Consider the following 13,282-nt stretch of genomic DNA (forward strand, 5'->3'; position numbering starts at 1 on the left):
TACCGCCCTTCTCCCGAAGGACTCAGGGCGGTGTAGAGGGCAATAAATGCCAAAAATACAAGATACAAACATTAAAAACAAATTAAAACAATTGTGCCCGATACAATAAATTAGTTAAAATCTATAATGAAAACCCCCAAACCCATCAGACCAGGCCGGCTTGTTTGAATAAATAAGTTTTTAGATCACGTCGGAAGGAGCAGTTATAACATCATCATGATTTTCTTACAGCAACCTATGGATGGAGGCTAAAACATTCAAAGGATGGTGAGTTTGGCCAATCTAGAGAAAAGAAGAAATGGGGGCGTGAGGGGGAGCATACTGTAGCAGGAGAGAAGCAACCTGGAATTAAGGAAAAAGTTCCTAACAGGGAGGACAATTAGCCAGTGGAACACCTTGCCACCAGAGGTTGCGGGTGCTCCATTGCTGGAGGTTTTCAGAAAGAGATTCAACAGCGATTTTGACCGGAATGTTATAGGATCTCAAGGGGCTGGACTAGAAGAGAGAAAGAGAGATGCAGAGGGAGAGAGATGGAGAGATGGAGAGATGGAGAGAGATGCAGAGAGAGATGGAGAGAGAGATGGAAAGATGAGAGAAGGAGAAAGAGAGATGCAGAGACAGACGGAGAGAAAAATGCAGAGAGAGAGAAAGATGGAGAGAGATGCAGAGAGAGATGGAAAGATGAGAGGAGAAAGAGATGCAGAGAGAGACGGAGAGAAAAATGCAGAGAGAGAGAGAGAAAGATGGAGAGAGATGCAGAGAGAGATGGAAAGATGAGAGAAGGAGAAAGAGAGATGCAGAGAGAGACGGAGAGAGAAATGCAGAGAGAGAGAGAGAAAGATGGAGATGCAGAGAGATGGAAAGATGAGAGAAGGAGAGAGATGCAGAGATGAAGAGAGAGAATAGTGCAGAGAGAAAGATGGAGAGAGAGATGGAAAGATGAGAAAGATGCAGAGAGAGAGATGGAGAGAAAAATGCACAGAGATGGAAAGATGGAAAGATGAGAAGGAGAGAGATGCAGAGATATATGAAAGATGGAGAGATAGAAAGATGGAGACAAGGCGAAAGAGATGCAGAGAGAGAGATGGAGAGAGATGCAGAGAGATGGACAGAGAAAAATGCAGAGAGAAAGATGGAGAGATATGAAAGATGGGAGAAGGAGAAAGAGATGCAGAGAGAAAAGTGCAGAGAAAGATGCAAAGAAAGATGGAGAGAGATGGAAAGATGAGAGGAGAAAGAGATGCAGAGAGAGAGACGGAGAGAAAAATGCAGAGAGAGAGAAAAAGATGGAGAGATGGAAAGATGGAAAGATGGAGGAGAGAGATGCAGAGAGATGGAAAGATGGAGAGAGATGGAGAGATGGAAAGATGGAGAGAGATGGAGAGATGGAAAGATGGAGAGAAGGAGAAAGAGAGAGATGGGGAGAGAGGGAGAGAATGGAGAGAGATGGAGAGAAAAATACAGAGAAAGATGGAGAGAGAGAGGCAGAGAGATGGAGAGAGAGATGGAAAGGTGAGCAAAGGAGAGAGAGATGCAGAGAGAGAGAGAATATGGAGAGAAAGAAAGAAAGAAAGAAAGAAAGAAAGAAAGAAAGAAAGAAAGAAAGAAAGGAAAGAAAGAGAAAAAACTGTCCCAAAGCCATCAGTGCAGTCCAGGACCTCCAGCACAGCCCCTCCCCCACTTGTCCCTCATCAGAGCAAGGAAGGACCCCTCCCCTCCAAACCCAACAGAGCCGGGCTTATTTCACACACACACACACACACACACACACACAAAGTCAGAGAGACAAACTTCCTTTAAAGTCAGATTTTATTAGCAGGACAAGTATTCTCACATTCCAGGTTTCTCTGGCAAGAATTCGCAAGACCACAGGGGTCAATAAGGGCAATAACCGTGGGAATATTTGCGCAGGGGAGCCATGTTGAAACGGAGCAGCACGCAGAAGCAACCTAAGCTCTCCCGCACACTAAATACGATGGAGGAAGGAGGAGAAAGCTGTGCTCAGGGAGGGAGTGAGTTCCGGAATGGCGCAGTGGCGACGCCAAATCAGGGGGGCATGTGAAACTTCACGTCCAGGTCCACCTCTTTGGCCAAGGTCATGATCTCGGAGAGCTTGACGGCCATCTTGGCGGCCCGGTCCAAATCGTCGCAGGCCAGGATCTTCAAGCCGCTCTCGGCGATCAGGATTTTGGCGTCGGCCACCCGGGTCCCTTGCAGTCGCACCACGATGGGGATTTTGAGCTCCAGGTCCTCGGCGGACATGATGATCCCGTGCGCGATGACGTCGCAGCGCATGAGCCCCCCGAAGATGTTGACTAGGATCGCCTGGACCTTCTCGTTGGAGGTGATCAGCTTGAAGGCCTCGGTGACTTGCTCCACCGTGGCCCCGCCGCCCACGCTGAGGTAGTTGGCCGGGGCACCTCCGTGGAGCTTGATGATGTCCATGGTGGCCATAGCCAAGCCTGCCCCATTGACGAGACAACCAATGTTGCCGTCCAAAGCAATGTAGTTGAGGTCCGCGTTGGCCGCCTCCCGCTCCTTCTCGTCCATCTGGGTCCAGTCCTGAAGCTCAAAGACCTTCTGCTGGCGGAAGGCCGAGTTGCTGTCGAAGATGATCTTGGCGTCCATGCACATCACCCTCCCCGTAGAGTCCTCCACCAGCGGGTTGATCTCCACCATGACAGCGTCGTAATTGATGAAGAAGTTGTAGAGTTTGATCATGTTGTCCGCCGCCTCTTTCACCAGCTCCGACGGGAAGCCCATTTTCTTGGCCAGCAGGACGGCTTGGCTGAGTTGCAGGCCCGCCACGATATCCACCGGCTCCTTCAGGATGGACTCCGGGTTCTCAGCCACCACGTCTTCGATCCGGAGGCCGCCCTGAGAACTGGCGATGATCACTGGACCCTGGAAGTCCCTCTCCATGGTGATGGCAAAGTAGTACTCCTTCCGCAGGTATCGGCGCTCGCAGACCAGAACCTGGTTGCAGATCCGCCCTTTTTCGCCCGTCTGCTTGGTGACAAGTTTCTTGCCGATCATCTGGGCGGCCACCTCCTTGGCCTCCTCCGGAGAACACACAATCTGCACGCCACCTTTCAGCCCGCCTTCGAAGACCCCCTTTTCCCGGCCCCCGGCCACCACCTGGGCCTTCACCACCAGGTCGTTGGTGCCGATCTTCCGAGCCACCTTGTAGGCTTCCTCGGGGCTCCTCGCCACCAAGCCGTATGGGACGGAGACACCGGCCTCCTTCAGCAGCTTCATGCTCAGGTATTCATGGATGGAGAGGTGGCGGAGACGCTGACGCTGCAGCTGCTGGACGAGAGACGTCGTGGTAAACCACCGGCTGGCGCCCCACGTGGGGACTCTGGTGCCCCGACCCGTCCAGAAGAGCTTGGTCCATATCGTTTGGGCTCCTCTGAGCACCTGTGGCCAGAACATGAAGTTGGCTAGATGCCTTCAGCCAGGTTGAGAGCCATCCGGATCAAAACCTTCCAACTGGCCATTGATGGTTTGAAAAAAAAAACAGCCCACTGCTTCCTGCTGGCTTCCCATTGGCTGAAGCCAGAGGTTCTGTGACCTCACCCACCTCAGCCCCACCTCCTTGGATCCCCCCAGGGAAGACCCCCACCCCCACACAAGGATGGAGGTCCTGTTTCCTCCAGCTTCCCATTTGCTGAACCCGTGAATGGTTCCCGAGAAACAGATGCCAATTTCCGTCAGAAAAGCTCTTTATAATTTGCTGTGTTTATTACGGGAAACTTAGCAGGAATTCCCCGACTTAGTACGATTCGTTCAGTGACCATTTGAACTTAGGACGGCCCTGGAGAACGGGACTTATGGACCCCTTGTTTCGCACGTAATGACCGTTGCAGCATCCCCATGTTCCCGTGATCCAAATTCAGAGGCTTGGCAACTGACTCGTATTTATGACCAAGTGATCACATCATCCCCTTTGGTGACCGACTGACAAGCAATGGGGAAGCCAGAGCTGCCTAACCAACGGCGTGACCCACTTAACAACTGCAGGGGTTCCCTTCGCAACCGTGGCAAGGAAAAGTCGTATAAAATGGGGCAAAAGTTAAGAAAGGTCTTAACTTGACAATGGGAATTTTGGGACTCAGTTGCGACGTAAGTTGAGGACTTGCTGTAATGGCCCCTGGGGAATAAATGTACGGACACTCATCTTGACGTCGGGACGTTCATCATCACATCAGGCCATCTCAGCTGATCAGGAGAAGGGGTCATGTTGTGGACCCCATGAGTTCAGACATTTTGTCTGAAATGTTCTAGGGTCTCCTGCTTGAGCGGGGGGTTGGACTAGATGACCTCCAGGGTCCCTTCCAACTCTGTCATTCTGTAAAGTCTCTTACTTGAGCAGGGGGCTAGACTAGATGACCTCCAGGGTCCCTTCCGACTCTGTCATTCTGTAAGGGTCTCCTGCTTGAGCAGGGGGTTGGACTGGAAGACCTCCAGGGTCCCTTTCGAGTCTGTCATTCTGTAAGGGTCTCCTGATGAGCAGGGGGTTGGAGTAGATGACCTCCGAGGTCCCTTCCAACTGTCATTCTGTAAAGCCTCTTGCTTGAGCAGGGCGCTAGATTAGATGACCTTCAAGGTCCTTCCCACTTTGTCATTCTGTGATTCTGTAAGGGTCTCCTGCTTGAGCAGGGGGTTGGACTAGATGACCTCCGAGATCCCTTCCGACTCTGTCATTCTGTAAGGGGCTCCTGCTTGAGCAGGGAGTTGGACTAGATGACCTCCGAGGTCCCTTCCGACTCTGTCATTCTGTAAGGGGCTCCTGCTTGAGCAGGGGGTTGGACTAGATGACCTCCGAGGTCCCTTCCAACTCTTTCATTCTCTAAAGTCTCTTGCTTGAGGTGGCGGCTAGACTAGATGACCTCCAAGGTCCCTTCCCACTTTGTCATTCTGTGATTCTGTAAGGGTCTCCTGTTTGAGCAGGGAGTTGGACTAGATGACCTCTGAGGTCCCTTCCAACTGTCATTCTGTAAAGTCTCTTGCTTGAGGTGGCGGCTAGACTAGATGACCTCCCTGGTCCCTTCCCACTTTGTCATTCTCTGATTCGGTAAGGGTCTCCTGCTTGAGCAGGGGATTGGACTAGATGACCTCCAGGGTCCCTTTCAAGTCTGTCATTCTTAAGGGTCTCCTGCTTGAGCAGGAGGGTTGGACTAGATGACCTCCGAGGTCCCTTCCAACTGTCATTCTGTAAAGTCTCTTACTTGAGCAGGGGGCTAGACTAGATGACCTCCAGGGTCCCTTCCGACTCTGTCATTCTGTAAGGGTCTCCTGCTTGAGCAGGGGGTTGGACTGGAAGACCTCCAGGGTCCCTTTCGAGTCTGTCATTCTGTAAGGGTCTCCTGATGAGCAGGGGGTTGGAGTAGATGACCTCCGAGGTCCCTTCCAACTGTCATTCTGTAAAGCCTCTTGCTTGAGCAGGGCGCTAGATTAGATGACCTTCAAGGTCCTTCCCACTTTGTCATTCTGTGATTCTGTAAGGGTCTCCTGCTTGAGCAGGGGGTTGGACTAGATGACCTCCGAGATCCCTTCCGACTCTGTCATTCTGTAAGGGGCTCCTGCTTGAGCAGGGGCTTGGACTAGATGACCTCTGAGGTCCCTTACAACTGTCATTCTGTAAGGATCTCCTGCTTGAGCAGGGGGTTGGACTAGATGACCTCCGAGGTCCCTTCCAACTCTTTCATTCTCTAAAGTCTCTTGCTTGAGGTGGCGGCTAGACTAGATGACCTCCAAGGTCCCTTCCCACTTTGTCATTCTGTGATTCTGTAAGGGTCTCCTGCTTGAGCAGGGGGTTGGACTAGATGACCTCCGAGGTCCCTTCCAACTGTCATTCTGTAAGGGTCTCCTGCTTGAGCAGGGGGTTGGACTAGATGACCTCCGAGGTCCCTTACAACTGTCATTCTGTAAAGTCTCTTCCTTGAGCAGGGGGCTAGACTAGATGACCTCCAGGGTCCCTTCTGACTGTCATTCTGTAAGGGGCTCCTGCTTGAGCAGGGGGTTGGACTAGATGACCTCCGAGGTCCCTTCCCACTGTCATTCTGTGATTCTGTAAGGGGCTCCTGCTTGAGCAGGGGGTTGGACTAGATGACCTCCGAGGTTCCTTCCAACTGTCATTCTGTAAAGTCTCTTGATTGAGCAGGGGGCTAGACTAGATGACCCCCAGGGTCCCTTCCGACTCTGTCATTCTGTAAGGGTCTCTTGCTTGAGGTGGCGGCTAGACTAGATGACCTCCAAGGTCCCTTCCCACTTTGTCATTCTGTGATTCGGTAAGGGTCTCCTGCTTAAGCAGGGGGTTGGACTAGATGACCTCCGAGGTCCCTTACAACTGTCATTCTGTAAGGGGCTCCTGCTTGAGCAGGGGGTTGGACCAGATGACCTCCGAGGTCCCTTCCCACTGTCATTCTGTGATTCTGTAAGGGGCTCCTGCTTGAGCAGGGGGTTGGACTAGATGACCTCCGAGGTTCCTTCCAACTGTCATTCTCTAAAGTCTCTTGCTTGAGGTGGCGGCTAGACTAGATGACCTCCAAGGTCCCTTCCCACTTTGTCATTCTGTGATTCGGTAAGGGTCTCCTGCTTGAGCAGGGGGTTGGACTAGATGACCTCCGAGGTCCCTTACAACTGTCATTCTGTAAGGGTCTCCTGCTTGAGCAGGGGGTTGGACTAGATGACCTCCGAGGTCCCTTCCAACTGTCATTCTGTAAAGTCTCTTGCTTGAGCAGGGGGCTAGACTAGATGACCTCCAGGGTCCCTTCTGACTCTGTCATTCTGTAAGGGTCTCCTGCTTGAGCAGGGGGTTGGACTAGAAGACCTCCAGGGTCCCTTTCGAGTCTGTCATTCTGTAAGGGTCTCCTGATGAGCAGGGGGTTGGACTAGATGACCTCCAAGGTCCCTTCCCACTTTGTCATTCTGTGATTCTGTAAGGGTCTCCTGCTTGAGCAGGGGGTTGGACTAGATGACCTCCGAGGTCCCTTCCAACTCTTTCATTCTCTAAAGTCTCTTCCTTGAGGTGGCGGCTAGACTAGATGACCTCCAAGGTCCCTTCCCACTTTGTCATTCTGTGATTCTGTAAGGGTCTCCTGCTTGAGCAGGGGGTTGGACTAGATGACCTCCGAGGTCCCTTCCAACTGTCATTCTGTAAGGGTCTCCTGCTTGAGCAGGGGGTTGGACTAGATGACCTCCGAGGTCCCTTACAACTGTCATTCTGTAAAGTCTCTTACTTGAGCAGGGGGCTAGACTAGATGACCTCCAGGGTCCCTTCCGACTCTGTCATTCTGTAAGGGTCTCCTGCTTGAGCAGGGGTTTGGACTAGATGACCTCCGAGGACCCTTCCAACTGTCATTCTGTAAAGTCTGTTACTTGAGCAGGGGGCTAGACTAGATGACCTCCAGGGTCCCTTCCCACTTTGCCATTCTCTGATTCTGTAAGGGTCTCCTGCTTGAGCAGGTGGTTGGACTAGATGACCTCCAAATTCTATTATTTTTTTATTCTCTTTACCCTATGGGTAAAGAGAAGCAGGACAGCTGAAAGAGGACAGTCTGGATGGCCTTCGGGGGGAGGGGTCCTTGCGAGAGAGCAGATGGGCGTGGAGAGGCTGACCTGGAACCCTGGATCTGACCAATCGCAGGCCGCCCAGGGACAGTTGGAGAAGAGAATTCTGGGAGGCAGTTTCTGCTTCTATCCAGAAAAGCAGTTGAAGACTTCCGGAGAAGACCAAGGGGACCGCGGCGCCTCCTCCATGTTTGGTCACTGGGTGGCGAGAGTTGTACGACCGGTGGGCAAAAGAAACGGACTAGGCGGCGCCGCTCGCCCGGCACTCTCGGCGCCGCCGCGAAGGCATCTCTCCCTCCACGAATACCTGAGCATGCGGCTGCTGAAGGAGGCCGGCGTCTCCGTGCCGAAGGCCCTGGTGGCGGCCAACCCCGAGGAGGCCTTCGAAGCCGCCGAGAAGATCGGGACCGAGGACCTGGTGGTCAAGGCCCAGGTTCTGGCCGGGGGGCGGGGCAAAGGGACCTTCGAAGGCGGGCTGAAAGGGGGCGTGCAGATGGTGGGCTCGCCGGAGGAGGCCAAGGAGGTGGCCGCCCAGATGATCGGCAAGAAGCTCTTCACCAAGCAGACGGGCGAGAAGGGTCAGCTCTGCAGCCGGGTCCTCGTCTGCGAGCGCCGATACCTGCGGAAGGAGTACTACTTCGCCATTGCCATGGAGCAGGCCTACCAGGGGCCGGTGCTGATCGGCAGCTCCCAAGGCGGGGTCAACATCGAAGAGGTGGCCACCGAGGACCCAGCGGCCATCTTGAAGGAGCCCGTGAACATCGTGGAGGGCATCCAGGAAGACCAGGCCCTTCAGCTGGCCCGGAACATGGGATTTCCCACCCGGGCAGCCTGTGCCGCCGCCGAGAACATGGTCAAGCTGTACCACCTGTTCATCAAGTACGACGCGCTGATGGTGGAGATCAACCCGCTGGTGGAGGACTCTACGGGCGCGGTCATGTGCATGGACGCCAAGATCAACTTCGACGACAACGCGGCCTTCCGTCAGAAGACGCTCTTCGCGCTGCAGGACTGGACCCAGATGGACGAGAAGGAGCGGGGGGCGGCCGACGCAGAACTCAACTACATCGCTTTGGACGGCAACATCGGTTGTCTGGTCAACGGGGCGGGCCTGGCCATGGCTACCATGGACATCATCAAGCTCCACGGCGGAGCCCCGGCCAATTTCCTGGACGTCGGCGGAAGCGCTACGGCGGAGCAGGTGAAAGAGGCCTTCAAGCTGATCACGTCGGACCAGAAGGTCCAGGCCATTCTGGTCAACATCTTTGGAGGCATCATGCACTGCGACACCATCGCCCGAGGGATTGTCCTGGCAGCCACCGAGCTGGACCTGAAGGTCCCGGTGGTGGTCCGGTTGCAGGGCACTCAAGTGGAGGAGGCCAAGGTTTTGATCGCCGAGAGCCAGCTGGAGATTTTGGCCTGCGACGACTTGGACCAGGCGGCCAAAGTCGCCGTGGGCCTGTCCAAAATCGTCACTTTGGCCAGGGAAGCCCAGTTGGAGGTGACCTTCCAGTGGAGGAACTGAAGGAAGCTTCTCGGCCTCGATTTCTGAAGACCCTCGAGTCTTCCTCGCCGTTTTTTTCCTTCCGGAACTCCTACGGGCTGGATGAGGAAAACTCAAGTCCCGTCGCCACCACGGATGATGACCGGGAAGACCTCCTGCAGCTTCGGTTCTTCTGTCCTCCTGCTTGCAGATGTCAAAGGAGGACCTCAGCAGACACGTGGGATGGGAACGGGCTGGCACTGCCCGGCTTCTTCCCAATAAAAGCCCGGCGTGGAGCCGAACGTGGTCTCTGGTCTCGTGGTTGATGCCCGTCCCGACGCCGTGCGTTGGCATGTTCTTGGGTGCCACGGCAGGAGTCGCATGTTGGCACGTTCTTGGGTGCCACCTCTGGGGGTTTCCAGGTCCGGGAGCTATCCCGGGGGCGGTGGGGGGGGGTGTAGAAGCCCCTCCTAAAGGACCGGCCTTCTTTGGCCACCATTAAACCACCATCCAAGGAAGACCAGGGTGCACTTTGGGGGCCGAAGGTCGGCGAAGCGCTCGGCTTTGAAAGGGTTGAACTTGACGTCCCGCGGTAGCGTGAGGTCAGCCGACAAGCTCGCTTACCGACAGTCCCGCCACCTTAACGGCCGGGATGGAGGCTGCCCGTTACCGCTGTAAGTCAGGGCTGGCGTAAAGCGAGACAGCCGCGTGCCTGGTGGCTTTTTTTGGCGGCGATTTGTTAAGCGAGTCTCTTTCTCCTTCTGCTTTTCCTCCTCCTCTTACTCCTCCTCTCACCCTTCCCGTCTCCTCCTCCTGCTTTTTTCTCCCCCTTCTCGCTCTCCTCCCTCAACTTTCCCCTCCTCCCTCTTCCTTGTCCTTCCCTCTTCCTTTTTTTCCTGCATTCCATCCTCCGCTTCCTCTTCTCTTTTCCTGCTTTTCCTCATTTCCTCCCCTCCTCCTCCTCCTCCTCCTCCTCCTCCTCCTCCTCCTCCTCCCCCTCCTCCTCCTCCTCCTCCCCCCTTACCTGAGAAATCCTGACTGAGGTTCGCTGGTGCCATGTGAATGACAGAGAATGACAAGAGTTGGAAGGGACCCTGGCGGTCATCCAGTCTGGCCCCCTGCTCGGGCAGGAAAACTTTACAGAGAATGGCAAGAGTTGGAAGGGGCCTCAGAGGTCATCCAATCCAACCCCCTGCTCAAGCAGCAGACCCTTACAGAATCATAGGAGGACAGAGCGGGAAGGGACCTCGGAGGTCATCCAGTCCAACCCCCTGCTCAAGCAGCAGACCATTCCTGAATCGCAGAAGGACAGAGCTGGAAGGGACCTCGGAGGTCATCCAATCCAACCCCCTGCTCAAGGAGCAGACCCTTACAGAATCATAGAAGGACAGAGCGGGAAGGGACCTCAGAGGTCATCCAGTCTGACCCCCTGCTTGAGCAGGAAACCCTTACATAGAATGGCAGAGTTGGAAGGGACTCCGGAGGTCTTCTAGTCCAACCCCCTGCTCAAGCAGCAGACCCTTACAGAATCATAGAAGGACAGAGTTGGAAGGGACCTCAGAGGTCATCCAGTCTGACCCCCTGCTTGAGCAGGAAACCCTTACATAGAATGGCAGAGTTGGAAGGGACCCCGGAGGTCTTCTAGTCCAACCCCCTGCTCAAGCAGCAGACCCTTACAGAATCATAGAAGGAAAGAGTTGGAAGGGACCTCGGAGGTCATCCAATCCAACCCCCTGCTCAAGCAGCAGACCCTTACAGAATCATAGGAGGACAGAGCGGGAAGGGACCCCGGTGGTCATCTAGTCCAACTCTTTGCTCGAACAGGAGACCCTCACAGAATTACAGAGTCACAGAGCTGAAAAGGGCCTCAGAGGTCATCCAGTCCAACCCCCTGCTCAAGCAGCAGACCCTTACAGAATCATAGAAGGACAGAGCGGGAAGGGACCTCAGAGGTCATCCAGTCCAACCCCCTGCTCAAGCAGCAGACCCTTACAGAATCATAGAAGGACAGAGCTGGAAGGGACCTCGAAGGTCATCCAGTCCAACCCCCTGCTCAAGCAGCAGACCCTTACAGAATCATAGAAGGAAAGAGTTGGAAGGGACCTCGGAGGTCATCCAGTCCAACCCCCTGCTCAAGCAGCAGACCCTTACAGAATCATAGGACAGAGCTGGAAGGGACCTCAGAGGTCATCCAGTCTGACCCCCTGCTCAAGCAGCAGACCCTTACAGAATCATAGAAGGACAGAGCTGGAAGGGACCTCGGAGGTCATCCAATCCAACCCCCTGCTCAAGCAGCAGACCCTTACAGAATCATAGGACAGAGCTGGAAGGGACCTCAGAGGTCATCCAGTCTGACCCCCTGCTCGAGCAGGAAACCCTTACATAGAATGGCAGAGTTGGAGGGGACCCCGGTGGTCATCCAGTCCAACCCCCTGCTCAAGCAGGAGACCCTATACCGTTTCAGACAAGTTGGCGCTCCCAGTCTCTTCTTCGAAACCTCCAGCGGTGGAGCCCCTGCCCCCCCCCCCACGTCCGGTGGCCAGCAGTTCCACTGGTGAATTGCCTTCCCCGTTCGGAAGTTCCTCCTTCGTTCCCGGTTGCTTCTCTCCTTGATCCGTTTCCATCCGTTGCTTCTCGTCTGGCCTTTGGGGGGGCTTTGGAGAAAAGGTGGGAAACCCCCCACCCCCTTCTTTGGGGCAGCCCCCCCCCAATATTGTAAGGTTGCTGTCGTGTCACCCCTGGCCCTTCTTTTCATTAAATTCTTCCTTCTTTCTGCTTTGGCAGCCCCCCCTTCAAACAGGCCCAGGCCTGGGGGGGGCGCCAAAGGGGAGGGGTGAAGGGAGGGGGGCTGGCATCAAAGACAGCTTGAGTGACAGACACATGTTCAGCTTTTCACATAAACACAGAAGGCATTTCCCCGCCCCCAGGAGGGAGCCCTGACCTTGTGTCAATCAATCCACAAGCCAACCAGCCAGCCAGCCAATCAGCTAATTAATCAATGTCATCCAGCCAGCCAATCAGTCACTCAATCAATCTATCCACCAGTCAGTCAGTCAATCAATCAATCAATCAATCAATCAGGCAGGCAATCAGTCAGTCAATTAATCAATCAATGAGTCATTCAGTTAATCAATTAATCAGCCAGCCATTTAATCAATCAATCAGTATATCACAGTCATTCAGTTAATCAATTAATCAGCCAGCCAGCCAATTAATCGATCAGTCAGTCAGTCACTCAATCAGCCAGTTAATCAATCGGGCAATCAATGTCATTCAGTCAGCTAATCAATCAATTAATCAGCCAGCCAGCCAGCCATTTAATCAGTCATTCAGTTAATCAATCCATTAATCAGTGTCATTCAGTCAATCAATTAATCAGCCAGCCCGTTAATCAATCAGTTAATCAGTGTCATTCAGTTAATCAATTAATCAGCCAGCCAGTTAATCAATCAGTTAATCACAGTCAGTCATTCAGTCAATCAATTAATCAGCCAGCCAGTTAATCAGTTAATCACAGTCATTCAGTCAATCAATTAATCAGCCAGCCAGTTAATCAGTTAATCAGTGTCATTCAGTCAATCAATTAATCAGCCAGCCAGCCAATCAGTCAATCACCTAGTCAGTTAATGAATCAATCAATCAATCAATCAATCAATCATGTCATTCAGTCAGTTAATCAATCAATTAAAACACTTAAAACACTTCTTTTCCATCAGGCTGACCTGGACTGACGACAGGGATTTTAAAATGTTTTTTAATTTTTAACTTCAATTGTAATGTATTTTATTGGGGCTGTTAATTTAATTCTTTTGAACTTTTGTATCGTTGTCTTTTATTGTTGTTAGCCACCCTGAGTCCTTCGGGAGATAGGGCAGCATATAAGTCCAATCAATCAATCAATCAATCAATAATAATAATAATAAATAAATAAATAAACAAACAATCAGCCAGCCAGCCAGCCATTCAGTTAATCAATCAATCAATCAGCCAGTTAATCAATCAATCAGTTAATCAGTGTCAATCAATCAGCCAGCCGGCCAGTTAATCAATCAGTCAATCAGCCAGCCAGCCAATTAATCAGTCAGTCAATCACCTAGTCAGTTAATCAATCAATGTCATTCAGTCAGTTAATTAATAATTAATTAATCAATTAATTAATCAATAAATCAATCAATTAATCAATCAGCCATTCAGTCATTCAGTTAATCAATTAATCAGTCAATC

The 13,282-nt window shown here is 52.7% G+C and overlaps 2 protein-coding genes across 2 annotated transcripts; one reads left to right on the forward strand and one right to left on the reverse strand.

The window, feature by feature from the left end:
* Nucleotides 1–2,046: 2,046 nt before the first annotated feature.
* Nucleotides 2,047–3,258, reverse strand: LOC310650557 (succinate--CoA ligase [ADP-forming] subunit beta, mitochondrial-like; the record flags this gene model as incomplete). Its single annotated transcript, XM_083380125.1, has 1 exon — nucleotides 2,047–3,258. The coding sequence occupies one exon, from the start codon at nucleotides 3,256–3,258 to the stop codon at nucleotides 2,047–2,049; it is 1,212 nt and encodes a 403-aa protein (XP_083236251.1).
* A 4,603-nt stretch (nucleotides 3,259–7,861) lies between these two features.
* LOC310650558 (succinate--CoA ligase [ADP-forming] subunit beta, mitochondrial-like) lies at nucleotides 7,862–9,100 on the forward strand (the record flags this gene model as incomplete). The annotated part of the gene is made up of 1 exon (XM_083380126.1): nucleotides 7,862–9,100. The coding sequence occupies exon 1, from the start codon at nucleotides 7,889–7,891 to the stop codon at nucleotides 9,098–9,100; it is 1,212 nt and encodes a 403-aa protein (XP_083236252.1). The 5' UTR covers nucleotides 7,862–7,888.
* Nucleotides 9,101–13,282: the final 4,182 nt, after the last annotated feature.

Source organism: Vipera ursinii, assembly GCF_947247035.1.
Source record: "Vipera ursinii genome assembly, contig: scaffold_232, whole genome shotgun sequence".
Taxonomy (NCBI): domain Eukaryota; kingdom Metazoa; phylum Chordata; class Lepidosauria; order Squamata; family Viperidae; genus Vipera; species Vipera ursinii.